The sequence below is a fragment of the Euprymna scolopes genome, chromosome 42 (genome assembly GCF_053919585.1).
Source record: "Euprymna scolopes isolate OS-2025 chromosome 42, ASM5391958v1, whole genome shotgun sequence".
Taxonomy (NCBI): Eukaryota; Metazoa; Mollusca; class Cephalopoda; order Sepiida; family Sepiolidae; genus Euprymna; species Euprymna scolopes.
Window position 1 is genome coordinate 69,427,520 of NC_136523.1, and position 15,072 is coordinate 69,442,591.

The window sequence follows — 15,072 nt, forward strand, 5'->3', positions numbered from 1 at the left end:
GTTACTTATTGATATTTTATTCACTTTTTTTTAAAACAAATTAATTACTAAAACAAATTTGTTCTCTGACAATACTTAATAGATACACAATTTTTTCTTAATCCTATGCTTATTTATTTAGAACTGCAATCGGATGGGTCCTGCTAGTTCTAAATAAATAAGTGTAAGATTGGAGATAGATTTCCCTCAAACATTAAGAAGAAATTGTGCATCTATTAAGTGTTTTAGTAATTAATTTGTTTTAAAATAAATAGGATATTAATAATAAAAACCAGGATATTTAAGAAAATACAAAGCAAAGAAACAAAAGAAATGGTGGGATTTGATTTACATATAGATGTTACATATAACATGATAGATAGATGTACTTAACTTGGTGTCCTTCGAGCAACCCATGTTGGTCTAGCTAAAAGACCAGTGTCTCCACGTGGAATGAATTAAGGTGCAAAGATTACTATCTATTTGAGAGCAGTAAAAGGAAGGGTCTGCCTCAAGAGCCAAATGTGTGCTTTGAATAATCGGCCGGTAGTTTTAATACTTCTAATACTTCCCTTCTTGTATTTAATTAGAATGATATTTACCTTACAGTGGACAGTGCTCGATCATCTTTAAACTCTCATTGACTGTTTTGATTGTCACTTTAACGTGTTTAGAGTGAAGGCGTCTAGCATGAGGGATTGTTGTTCAGCCATGCGCTGTTTCCAAAACCCAAGTGACCTCATTCGTGAAGCCATCAACCCAGCACCATCACCAGACTGGAAGAAACATCACGGTGACCAACTTAATACCTGGCTTAGAACGGTGAAACAGGATACTGAAATGATTCTTGACCCCCGTCTCAATGGGCTCCGCCGATGGAACCACGAATGGCTTACGCTTGTAGTGGAAACAGCCTCTGACCGCTGCACCTGATCGGCTGTTATATAGGATGCGGTGAATTTATTGGATGGAGCCGGCCCAACTGATCCAGGGTGAACACCACAACAACCAACCTGTTTAGAGTCTTTCAAGGTGTTATCATACAATTTTCCCAAGCTTTTTATCGGTTCTGTGACTGTGAGGATTTTCTGACCACCTACTGCAAAGCAGATATCGGGATGTACTTTTTCCTCTCTAAGAGAGAGGCTTCTGGACTTCTTAGGCTTGAAGGTAATTCTAGACATAGCCATCAGTTCATCTATTATACTGAGTAACTTGCGGGTCTCGGTTTCTTTTGATGTGAGGATTGTTGTATCATTCATGAAAGCCTTCAATGTTGACATTTCACATTCCTCGCCTAATGTAGTAGAGTTTGCGTTGTTTCCTGCTGCTTTGAGAATTATCTGCATCGCTAAAACGGAACATATAGGTGATACTCTACATCCCATTGCAATTCCCATCTTGAGCCTCATCCAGTTTGCTATGTAATCATTTGTCGTAAACTGCATATGAAACACATTGCAAGCATCTTGCGTATTCCTTCTGGGATGAAGGGATAATGGAATCATTTGATGATCCATATGCATCAGCCAAATCGAGCTATATTGCATCCAGGTAGTCTTGTTAGTTTTCACTCTTTGGATAGCCTCCCATATCATACTCCCATGCTCCAGACAACCTACTATTTACTAAAAAATGTCTTTTGAGAGATTAGAATTTTTAATAATGATATGTTTATTTCTTTTTCAGGTTTAACAAACAAAGAGGTCAGTCTCTTAGCAATCATACGATGTCTTGGGTGAGTTTATTTTTTGTTTTGTTTTTTTATGTTAAACAGTTTTGTTGAAAAATAACTTATTATTTTGCCCTTTCTTATCTATCAGCAAGTGTACTTGTTTTGCCAGGTACATTTGCTAATAGTTGCTATTGAATGTAGTAGCCAGTGCTCAACTATCTAACCAGTCGCGCTACAAACAAATAAACTGAAAAGAATAAAAATGTCCCATTATACTTAGTAGATTCTTGAATTTTGATTGGCTGATTGGCTGCTAGTTCATGAGTGAATAATTTTTAGAAAAATTTTTGCTTAAATCAAGTAATATTAAAATTTGGAAAAGTTGATTTCATTCTGTGGTAGAAATCTGAAAGTTTGTGAAAGTGTCACTTTTCACAATTATTTTGAATGGTGTTTAAAAAGAGTTTCCTCAATGATTATTATTATTATATATGTATTATTATTATTATTATATATGTATTAGGGTTATTCCAGCCCAATTCATCCAGCCCCGACACACCCCCTCTTGGATTTTTTTCATATTTACACCATACAAACTTTGGGTTAAAACTAAGAGAAATCTGCAATTTCAGCCCAGTTGGATTTCAGGAACATATTTTTTTTCACAGTTGGTTTCGGCCTGGAAATCAAAAATTGCTATCTCATGACGTAGAATTTTCGACCCCCGGCGTTTTACAAAATTTGCATTTTTGTTGCAAAAAATAAAGCTCTGGAGCTAAATATTCACACATATAAGGTTTTGAGGGCAAGGAATCCAAAAATCATGGTTAGAAAGATGGCAAATGAGAGGAAGTACCTTATTTTTACCATTTTAGGTGGTGCCGCAGCACTTTTTTAGAGCTTGTTTGGGGCGATATTTTATTGAGAAAAAAACATAACTGTGGTGCTTTGCCAGACTTCTCCTTTGGATTTTTAAAGTGACAATGGGTTGGAAATTACAAAAATCAAATAAAACCTTTCGGCATATTTGACATTTCCAGACACTAAAGCCTCAAAATTGGCATTTTTATAAAAATTTAAGGATTTTTTGGTGAATTTGGCAACAATCTAATCTTAAGTTATGATCAATATCTAGAGCTGAAAAAAGACTTGGATCGACCCATTATAGCCCATTTTCATAATATAATGTCAAATTACATCATATAAAAGGATATGGACCCCTACTTCACAGTCAAAATGGACAAAAAATACCCATACCCTCAGATTTGGCTGTAATTTGCTGTGCAGATAGACAATATAGAAACTAAGAAATCCTGAAAATTTGAGCATCTAATTCCAAGCGGTTTCCGATTTAGAGCATTTTTTGTTTTCGTTTTTGCTGCATAATGTGGCGCCCGGGATAAATTTTGTGATGTCATTTCTTTGAATATTTTCTGATTGAAAGATCCTATGGCTCTGAAAATTTGCACAGGTAAGTATTTTGACCCAAGGAATCCAAAAATGGCATCAGATTTGCTAAAAAGTGAATCCTTATAGAGATATTAAGGGTTTTTGGATTTTTTACCCACATGCCCCAAAATCCAATAAAAAAGGGTGTGGCTGATATGGTAATGCATTTTTTTTTTCATATATTTTTTCTAGACACAATAAATTACCGCTGGACCAAAAATGTTAAAAAGTTCTTGTTCCGTTCACTCACAGTTTCTGTTGAAAGTCAGGTCTATTTTCGATGATAATGAAAAATATTCCCTTCCCTATTAGATGTGATAATTAATTTAGACATTTGCTAAACTGACATCATACCTTAATTTTGGAATAAATTTGCAAGTAAGCCAGATACTAAAAAGTTCTGATAACAATTTCAACAATTTCACAGGCCTACAGTCTTCAAAATTAATTGATAAGGGTTGAAAACACCAAGTTATGATAAAAGTATGCTATTTTTTTAATAAGAAACTAGTAATAGGATGGTAAAAATCTTAAACTTTTAGTACTATCTCAATCCAACAATTTTTATTAGAAAACTTCTTCAGAAACATTTTAACCCTCAAAATACCACAGTATTTTGATCCAACTTTTAAAACTTTCGTCTATATCTTTCTGAAAATGCGATTTTTTGCTCAGATCTTCCAGCTTCCTGAATATTTTTAACCTATCATATAGTGTCAAAAAATCATAAATTTACAAAATAATTTTTTTCAGGGATGTCCTTGAGAGTAACCCCTATAAAATTCTTAAGAAATTCCAAAATAATAAAAGTGACCTGATCTAAATGAAATGATCTAAATTATTAGCCTAATTTCCAATTTCAAAAACGATTCTGAAAAAAAATGTTAAACTTTTCCATAGCTGGTACTAAAAGATAAAATGAGGAATATTTATTTTTAAGCTACCAGTACAAATAAAACCTAATAACAGATATATGATGTGGATTTATTTTAGCTGTGTAGGAAAAAACAACAACCATAAAACATGACCTTTTGATTTCTATCCAGTCCTTCAGCATTGACAAATCTAACAAGAAGGTGCTAAAAGGTCTTAACTTTGGTTTTTAAGCTGCTGGCTATTTATTGGTTGAGGCTGCTCCCTGTTTACTGGTTTGTAAAACCAAATTCTCAATATATAACAGGGGGATGGGTGAAGATAAAAAGCAATAAAAATTAATTTTACTGAAACCGTTTTGCCAGTTGAGTTTGTCTTGGAACTGACAAGACCCACAAATACAGACTAGAAGATTGAAATTTCGTCAGTCACCATAAAAATGTAAGTTATATTTTAATCTAAATGTAGAATTTAAGTAGATATTTTTTACTATATAAAACTACTATTTATATTATTATTATTATTATTATTATTATTATTATTATTAATAATTTATTTTAAAATAAGTTTTCAGTAAAATTCTCTCTCATAAACAAGAGTGGTATTCTAACATTTTATTTTAAAAGATTACACATGAACACACTGAAAAAACTTGACAAAGAAATATATCAATTCTTTTAGAATTTATTCACATGTAAATTTAATTTAAAATAAGCCCTGTATTTCTTAGTTATTTAAGTATTTTCGGATAGTTAATAAAATAAATTTGGTATGTATGCAGAATATAAGCCGTGCTGAAATAATGTTATTTAGAAATTCATTTTTTTTTTTTAAATGAGGAGGAGATGACATTTTATAACTTTTCTTCTTCCACCTAACAATTAAATAAACAAAAATGTTGTAAATTAAACTTGATCTTATCAAAAAATATCATGGTCCGCATTCTGCATGAGCACCAATAAATTTGTTATCGGAAATAAATTCTGGGCATTTTTGAGAATTATTCATTTATTTTGCAAGATGTGGCTTAAAGATTCCACTGGAATAAAAATCAAGCTACATTGCATCCATTCATCTGCTACTATAGAAATATAAGTGACCGTGAGCATATTAATTTGTAATAATATCTGGAAAAAAAATTGTTAATTGCTTTAAAAGTAAGAATGGTCATGGTATGGGAAATCAATTTTATGTTAAATTTAAATGCAAAACTCATCTCTCAATCTGCATGCTAAAATAATTATTGTTTTGGTTATGAAGGTCAGGTTATTATAATTTTTTATAAGTTTCCCATTAGTTTTTGATTTTGATGGTGATTAAAGCCTAAAGTTATTCTCCAAAACACATGTATTTTTACAAAAAAAAAAGTTATAATGAAAATGTTTACGAAAATTCTAAAACTTTGAAATTTAGCTATATTTTTGATTTTTCATATCTTTCTTCATAACTTTTTTTTCATGTGTGAAAATACATTTTTTTTTCTTTTGAAGATTATTTTAGACTTTAATCTTTCGAACACAATCAAAAACTACTCGGAGGCTTATAAAAGAAATTATGATAAGCCGGCTGTCATAACTGCACCCCATCAGTTTTTAGCGGCTAGGACGCATTTTGTCAACTTTGCCGTTTGTTTTGTCTTTCCGCGAAAGATAAGCGAACACAATAAAAATGCCAGAATTATATTCACTAAATTAACTATTAAAAACCCTGTTACATCCACATCGCATATACTTTTTATCTTTTGTTAATTTTATTAAATTTCATTATTCGTATTACCATCAGGACTTAAGGTTAGGAGGAAAGGGACGTGGTTTTACTGATTTTATGAAGTTTTATCAGTAACATTAACATGGCCAAGATTAAACAAACTTGGTAAGATGTTCTTTTTCACATCTTTTGCCTTGTCATAGAGGACAAAAGCATAAAATAAATAAATTATAAAAAAGGCACGTTTTATATTCTACGTTTGATTTAATTGACAATAAAGTTGATATTATTTTTCTTGAAAACCATTTTTTTTATAAACTTGTAAATAAACTGCATTTTCTAAAGGTTAAGAACGAATTTTCATGAAGTTTCAATTTCTGTTTTGTTTATTTTATGCAAGTAAATTAAATTTACACCTTATTTTGATGTTATTATGATCTAAAGTTTATTTTTACTAATAGTTTAAAAACAATAAATATTTATCAGTACCAGCAGTGGAAAATTAAGTTTAAAATGATATTAAAAGAATTGTTTTTGGAATCAGAAATTAGGTTAAAATTTTTCTGATTCCAATATCTCAAAAAGTTCTGATTCAGTTGAGTATTGCATATTCTGCTCATTGTGAATTATTATTTCACATCTTTCTTCCAGAGCAATAAATTAAGAATGTCTTCTGAACCAAGGAAACGAGAGGGAGGAGATACATCATTGATGACAAGTGCTCCTCAATGTTCTTTTGGATTACTAATGAAGAGTGCATGTCACCGCAATCTGAAGCCATCTTCAACACCAATAACTGCATTAGAGCATGATGTAAGAACTGTGCTCAAATTAAGAGCTGGTGTCACACTCACTGATGAAACCGTTGCTAACATTTGCAGGTATCACGAATTTCATTTGGGGCATTACTTTGAGAAAAAATATACAAAGTGCTGCAACATCTTTTTGAAGCACAAAAGAAAGGTAAAGGGTGATCGTGCTATCAAGTTAGACATGGCTGAGATGCTAAAGCAGAAGGGCTACCATGTTGTTCCTGGCTGGAAGCTTTGCCGTCACTGTGAAGTAGCTGCCAAGAAGTTAGAAGATACAAGTGAAACAGAAGGAAGTGACAACCAAGACCTTGAAAATGAGTCGCAAATTGAACAAAAGAGAGAGAAACTGAATGACAGTCTAATGATGTTTGATATATCCCCTATAAAAACCGGTAGAATGCAGAAGCACACAAAAATCAATATTGTCAGAGAGAAATTAGAAAGAAACTATGAAATGCAAGTAGAGGCAGCTGCCAAAGTCCTTAACATCTCTAGCCCTGAATTAGGAAGCCCTATTAGCAGCCAAACGAGTCAAACGGATTTAGTGGCAAAGGCAAAAGATTATGATTGTTTGTTGGATGCAATGAAGGACAAACTTGAGAATAAAGAAATGAAAACCAGTGAGAGGATCCAGTTGATGACTTTAGCTCCGGAAAGTTGGTCTCGAAAAGAGGTGTCTGAATATTTCAATGTCTCTGAATATATAGTACGTGAAGCACGGCAACTGAAAAAGGATCGAGGTATTCTTTCATTGCCACAGAAAAAGAAGGGGAGAGGTCTCTCAAAAGAGGTTATCAATTCTGTCTTGGCTTTCTATGAGGACAATGAATTTTCACGGTTAATGCCTGGAGGGAAAGATTTTGTGAGCATTGGTAATAAAGTTCATGTCCAGAAACGGCTCCTATTATGCAATCTTAAGGAGCTTTATGTAGCTTACAAAGAAAGCTATCCTGAACACAAAATAGGTCTTTCAAAGTTCTGTGAGCTCCGTCCAAAATGGTGCGTCACCGTCTTGACATCAGGTTCTCATTCAGTTTGTGTTTGCACCCACCATCAAAATACCAAATTGCTTGTTGACTGCTTTGTTTCAACTGTCAAGACTCAGCTCAGAAGGAAAGCTGAAGAATCCAGAGATGAGAGTGCTGCTAATGTACCAACTGAAAATCCCAATTTTAATATCACTTACAAAGATTTGATGGCCTTGGTAGTTTGCGACACCAATAGTCTTGAATGTATGGTCCACCGTTGTCCTAAATGCCCAGGTTTCCCTGCTCTAGAGAAGTATATCAGAGATAAATTTACTGAATTGGAAATTGACAGTGAGATGTCATATAGTCAGTGGGAGAGTGTGGATAGGACAATGCTACGGACACAGATGACTGATGTAGATTACTTCATAGAGATATTGGTATACAATGTTGATAATCTAACGACCCATTCCTTCACAGCAAAGAGCCAAGCGCAGTATCTAAAAAAGAGAAGAGAAGAAATAACTGAGACCGAATGTATACTTCTCTTGGACTTTGCGGAAAATTATCACTACGTGGTGCAAGATGAGATCCAGGGATATCACTGGAACAAAGACCAGTGTACCATACATCCAGTGGTAATTTATTACAAAGATAACAATGGTAAACTTCAACAGATCTCATTATGCATCATTTCAGATGACCTTGAGCATGACACCTGTTTTGTGCATGAACTGCAAAGAATGGTGATGTTGTACATCAAAGAGAAATTTCCCTGGATCAAGAGTGTAGAGTACTTCAGCGATGGCTGTGCTGCCCAATATAAAAACTTCAAAGCATTTATTAACCTTTGCCATCACTCATCAGATTTTGGAATTGATGCAACTTGGGCATTTTTTGCAACTAGCCATGGCAAATCACCCTGTGATGGAATTGGTGGGGCTGTCAAACGCAAAGTTCTCCGTGCCAGCTTGCAAAGGCCAATAAAAGACCAAATACTCACTTTTCATGCTGTTGCAGACTTTTGCAGATCATCGATCACTGGTATCATGTTTCTAAAGATCGACAAAGAAGACATGGTTTCAGTTCGAGAGAAACTTCAAATGAGATATAAACTGGGAGATACTGTGCCTGGTACAAGGAGCTGTCACTATTTCAAACCAACTTCTCAGTTTACTATTCAGGGCAAGCAACTGAGTGCTGACACAACGATCTTTATCGACCATTCTTTCCTGGACATGCCTACGCCGCTAGATGAAACTCTGGAGTTGCTCAAATGCAATGACTACATTACTTGCATTTTTGATGGGTATTGGTGGTTAGCATTGATTGAGAGTGTCAACAGGGAAGAGAAAGATCTTACTTGCAAATTCCTGCATCCACATGGACCATCACATCAATTCCACTGGCCAACTAATAGGGATAGAGGCTATATTCCACTAAGCAAGGTCGTTATGAGAGTGCAGACCCCAAGTATTTCAGTGAATGGTAGAACATATTTCATCACCAAGGAGGAGAAAAATAAGACTCAGAACTATTTTGACAGATTAAGTCGATAGTTGGAGTTATAACAAATGTCTGTTTTATATTTGTTTGACAGTTTTTCTTATGATAAACTAGATTATGCATCAGTCTTTTATTTTCGACTATTTTTTTGTCCATTTTGACTGTGAAGTAGGGGTCCATATCCTTTTATATGATGTAATTTGACATTATATTATGAAAATGGGCTATAATGAGCCGATCCAAGTCTTTTTTCAGCTCTAGATATTGATCATAACTTAAGATTAGATTGTTGCCAAATTCACCAAAAAATCCTTAAATTTTTATAAAAATGCCAATTTTGAGGCTTTAGTGTCTGGAAATGTCAAATATGCCGAAAGGTTTTATTTGATTTTTGTAATTTCCAACCCATTGTCACTTTAAAAATCCAAAGGAGAAGTCTGGCAAAGCACCACAGTTATGTTTTTTTCTCAATAAAATATCGCCCCAAACAAGCTCTAAAAAAGTGCTGCGGCACCACCTAAAATGGTAAAAATAAGGTACTTCCTCTCATTTGCCATCTTTCTAACCATGATTTTTGGATTCCTTGCCCTCAAAACCTTATATGTGTGAATATTTAGCTCCAGAGCTTTATTTTTTGCAACAAAAATGCAAATTTTGTAAAACGCCGGGAGTCGAAAATTCTACGTCATGAGATAGCAATTTTTGATTTCCAGGCCGAAACCAACTGTGAAAAAAAATATGTTCCTGAAATCCAACTGGGCTGAAATTGCAGATTTCTCTTAGTTTTAACCCAAAGTTTGTATGGTGTAAATATGAAAAAAATCCAAGAGGGGGTGTGTCGGGGCTGGATGAATTGGGCTGGAATAACCCATTATTATTATCATTATTATTATTATTATTATATATGTATTATTATTATTATTATATATGTATTATTATTATTATTATTATTATATATGTATTATTATTATTATTATTATATATGTATTATTATTATTATATATGTATTATTATTATTATTATTATATATGTATTATTATTATTATTATTATATATGTAGTATTATTATTATTATTATATATGTAGTATTATTATTATTATTATATATGTATTATTATTATTATTATTATATATGTATTATTATTATTATTATTATATATGTAGTATTATTATTATTATTATATATGTAGTATTATTATTATTATTATATATGTAGTATTATTATTATTATTATATATGTAGTATTATTATTATATATGTAGTATTATTATTAAAATCAGTAAATATGTAAAACTGGTCAGAATTCACATATTATATATATATATATATATTTCATGTTTTTAGGGATACAAAATTTAAATATTACAATTAGGAAGGGAAGACTTTTATGATTCATGATTAAAAGTAAATTTGTATATATATAAATATAGATGTATATATATTTCTTTAATCTTCTCTCCAAAAAAGGGAAAAAAGGGGAACAGGAGAGGAAAGAAAGAAATGGGGAGCCAGCTGACCGGTTTCGACCCTCGCTTCTCAAAGCTGTATTGAGGGAATTTTTAAAACAAAGAATGAAAAAGCGATTAAAATTAGGTTTTATTCAATTTACGGGGGAGAAAAAAAAAAAAAAAATTGGGAAAACGATTAAAATAAAACAGCGTTATGGTCGAATACCCTAGAGATTAATCATGTTCAAACCCAGGAGGCATTCCTTTTGCAAGTAAAGGGAAGGTTTTCTAAGTCGAACGTGAATAGTCTCCAAGATCTTAAAGTGATATAGTGAATGAGCACGACTCAGAATAGAAAAAGAGTCCGTGCTAAAGTTCGCTGCACAAAACGGGTTTTTAAGTAAATGATCAGTAAATGAAGACCCGTACGTGTTAGTAACAACGTCCGTTGCCCGGTAGGTTCCATTTCTAATTTTACTGGGTACATGTTGTTGGATTCTTCCATCTACTCTTAATGTCGTTCGACCCAAGTAGTTGGCACCGCAACCACATTCAAAATTGTAAATAACGTTACTAATATGGTTGGGGGTGGGGGGTAGAACGTCTTTTCGAGAAGATGGTAATAAAGTTCTTGTAGAGAGCACAACACGTACATTGGCAGCAAAATAACATCCATGAACTGCTGAACTTATTTGTTTGGCAAATTTCTCACTTACTGTACCCAACCAAGGCAAATGAAGATAAATTGGACATTTGGCTACTATATTCTTTTTAATTCGACAGAATTCAGCCAATTTCCTTTGAATAACTGACCTAATCACATCTAGTGGGTACTCGTTTTTGTATAAAGTATCCGTAATTGTTTCCAATTCCTCATCTAATTTTAACTTGGAAAAAATCATAAGGGCACAATGTGTTAGGGTCCAAATTAGATTTATCTTACGTTTTTTAGGGCAAAATGAATCCCAACGAGTGTACAATCCTGTAAATGTTGGTTTACGGTATATAGATGTATGGTAACTAGATGGTGTTTTTTGTTACCAATACATCAAGGAAAGCTATGGATGAATTGCACTCTCCCTCATAGGTGTACATTAACGCGGGATGCATTCCATTGAGTAAGGAGAAAAAGGTGTTTGCTTTCGTTTGGTTATTAAATAAACAGAATGTGTCGTCAACATATCGGAAGTACACTAATGGTTTTATGGGTCCAGATAGTAAGCACTCTTCATAGAACCCCACAGAAATATTCGCCATGGTTGGTCCAAGTACTGAGCCCATGGCCACACCATCTTTTTGCCAATATATAATATTGTTGAAACTAAATTCCACAGATGTTGTGGCAAATTTCATAAGTTCAATAAAGATGTTTTCAGGAATAGGAGGTGGTGATATCCAGCTCCGATATAAAAAATCTGCACAGATATCTATAGTTTCCAAAACAGGGTCTTTAATTACTGATCATTTACTTAAAAACCCGTTTTGTGCAGCGAACTTTAGCACAGACTCTTTTTCTATTCTGAGTCGTGCTCATTCACTATCTCACCTTAAGATCTTGGAGACTATTCACGTTCGACTTAGAAAACCTTCCCTTTACTTGCAAAAGGAATGCCTCCTGGGTTTGAACATGATTAATCTCTAGGGTATTCGACCATAACGCTGTTTTATTTTAATCGTTTTCCCAATTTTTTTTTTTTTTTCTCCCCCGTAAATTGAATAAAACACAATTTTAATCGCTTTTTCATTCTTTGTTTTAAAAATTCCCTCAATGCACCTTTGAGAAGCGGGGGTCAAAACTGGTCAGCTGGCTCCTCATTTCTCTTTCTTTCCTCTCCTGTTCCTCTTTTTTCCCCTTTTTGGAGAGAAGATTAAAGGAATATATATATATCTATATTTATATATATTCAAATTTACTTTTAATCATGAATCATAAAAGTCTTCCCTTTCTAATTGCAATATATATATATATATATATATATATATATATATATATATATATATATATATATAATACTCATTTAATTAATGAAAAACTGATTTAAAATTCAAAGATACAATTATTTACAGAAAACAATTTGTTTACATTTAAAGTACAATTTTATATCAAATTATATTTAAATAATTTGGATCAAGACAAGGTGAAGGACCTCAATCGAGTGAGAGAAACAAAAGAATAGATTTCAATCTATTTAAAACTAATATTTATTTATCATTTGAAACATTTTGTAGTTGTTTTTTTTAACCACCCAAAATGGTCTTGTTTTTGTTACATTGGCAGTTAAAAACACAAAATTTACAAGAGGCAATGAAAATTGGTTCATCTCATATAACATTGATTGGCAAAACAGAATCTAAGAAATTTGTCATCAAGATAAATTAAAAGAAATTGAGTCAAATATTGAAATTTACTACCATAAGAAATATACCGTGCTGGTTAAGAAAGTTGAATGCAGAACTCCTAACATGACACAATCAGAATATTGAATAAAATAATAATCTAATATATAGAAGGCTATGTGTGTTTGTATGTCTATTAAATTTATTGACTGAAAATCGAAAATGCTATATCTAGTCTTTTGTCTTAGTCATCATCACACCTGATAAATAGAAACTGACTACTTTCGTGCTTGCCCTGTTAGCTGGAAGTGACTGATTATTTGGAAACTGACCATTGACTGTGAGGTGTCTTTCTGTTTTGAGAGTTTAAAAAATCTTGTCACCCATCGTCTTTTTTTTTCCTGATCTCACTTTCTAAACTTTTGCTAAGAAACGATTTCCTCCCATTGTTGGTGTTCTTGACTCTAGACAAGGTAGGGGTGGGGGTCCATATTATCACATAACCAAAAACCCACTTCATTAAAAAGATAAGCAACAAACCCAGAGATGATCCAATAAGTGGGTGTCAGAGATCATTCGTAACAAAATAAGTGAAATCTGTTTAAACAAAATAGTGTTGGTCAGAATATTTCACAAATATGTAAGGCATGTGAAAGCAAAGGAATTCAAAATTCACATAAAAAAACCATAAACATTGAAAAATCAGATTTTTACTTACATTTTGGAAATCATAGAAACTAAAGATTTCCTAATAAACTAATACAATTAATATATTTAAAATGATTGTGCAAGAAGGATAAAATGTGTAAAAGTTTTCTTCTAAAAATGTCATTAAATCATGAAGTTATGTAATTATAATTTTAATATTTTATTTAGACACAAACATAATTTCATGAAGAATTTTGTTTCCTTCTGTAAAATATTTTCTTCATATTACATAAATTGGTTACAGATGCAGATTGGGTGTGTACTTTCTGGTTAATTCTGCCAGGGCTACTGTATTCATTTCACCACTACCCTTGAGAAAGATTTGAATCCATCCACCCCCTTCAGCCATGGATTAAATAGTATGATAGACTAGACTTTCAAATCTCAAGCATTGCCAATTCAGGAGAGATTGAGATTGTGCAAACTTTGCTTCATAATAGATTCACACATACACACACACACTTACAGACCTCTTTACAGAGGGTATCCATTGTCTCACCAGACTGAAAAGAGACATTTTGTTTTTTAATAAGAAAAATTTTTATAACTGAAATTAGGATATATGTTATTTTTAAAATTCAGATCATCTTTTACTGCTTCCGATACAAATCGCAGAGTCGAAGGAACGGCCTTGTTAGCTGATGCTCTTCACCAAATACCACAGGATTTGTTAACTTTTGCTGAAGGTAAGTTTAACAAAAATTAATTCATTATAGAAATTATGGTAATTACTTTTTATTTATTAGTTTGAGAAATAATGACATATTTAAAAAAAAAATATTTATTACCTCATGAGGGATCCATTTATCAAGGTTTTCTTCAGATCCTTTGATATTGTTGAAATACTGTCATCAAGTACGTTTCTCTGACATCTTGAGTTTTGCTAAATTATTTTCAAACGTTTATTTTCATGAATGTATGACTAACTTTTACCTTCATCTGCATGCCACTCTATCACTATTATAGAATTTCAAAAACAAACTTTCTGGATCCTTCTCCCAATGTTATGTCAGTATTATCAGCTGTTTGAGAAACAATTTGAACTACATATTTGTTTCTTTTTTTTTTCATCTTCTTCCTTGTATGATCCGAATCTATATTGCAGGGTAAGCAAATATTTATTTGTCATGCCATTTCTTTTCGGTTGGTCCTGATGAAACATGTCAAGCCACCACTATTGTGGCTGTTCTCTTGGCCACTGGTCCTCAATTATCAGTTTGTATGCCATCTGAGAAAGGCTATGATATATATCTCGAGATAATTTCTTAGTTTACTGACATGCATTCAAAATTTGTTCTACATATTTTTAAGAGGTGAGTTATCTCCCTTTACATAATTTTGTTGAAAATATTAACGTGACTAATATTTCAGTATATCATTATTCCTTCACTTGCTTTCCTACAAGGCTAAATTTATATGCATGTTTTTTATGTAGTGGATATCCAGCTCCTTAAAAAAAAGCGCATTCTGAATGGGACAAAACTAAAAATTGTCCCAGTCGAGAATTTCTACTCCAATCAAGGATAGCACAGATGCTGCACTTTGATCTTAGACTGAAGGCCAGGAGGATTTTTGGTACGCCCCCCTCCCCCCGCTTTCTGTTGGTTTTC

At 32.7% G+C, this 15,072-nt stretch overlaps 2 protein-coding genes across 2 annotated transcripts in view; both read left to right on the plus strand.

The window, feature by feature from the left end:
- LOC145267130 (MMS19 nucleotide excision repair protein homolog) overlaps window positions 1-15,072 on the plus strand; it is a 168,118-nt gene that overhangs the window by 54,532 nt on the left and 98,514 nt on the right. The window contains exons 2-3 of the mRNA XM_080123167.1: window positions 1,669-1,717; window positions 14,045-14,148. Of these exons, the coding sequence (XP_079979293.1) occupies window positions 1,669-1,717; window positions 14,045-14,148 (153 nt within the window). The remainder of the gene's footprint in view (window positions 1-1,668; window positions 1,718-14,044; window positions 14,149-15,072) is intronic.
- Window positions 5,024-9,238, plus strand: LOC145267131 (uncharacterized). Its single transcript, XM_080123168.1, has one exon. It carries the CDS (start codon window positions 6,350-6,352, stop codon window positions 9,020-9,022), a length of 2,673 nt encoding a protein of 890 aa, XP_079979294.1. The 5' UTR covers window positions 5,024-6,349; the 3' UTR covers window positions 9,023-9,238.

Bases quoted from the DNA above. Each gene is read 5' to 3' on its own strand.
- LOC145267131 (XM_080123168.1), top strand. From the start codon at position 6,350: ATGTCTTCTGAACCAAGGAAACGAGAGGGAGGAGATACATCATTGATG.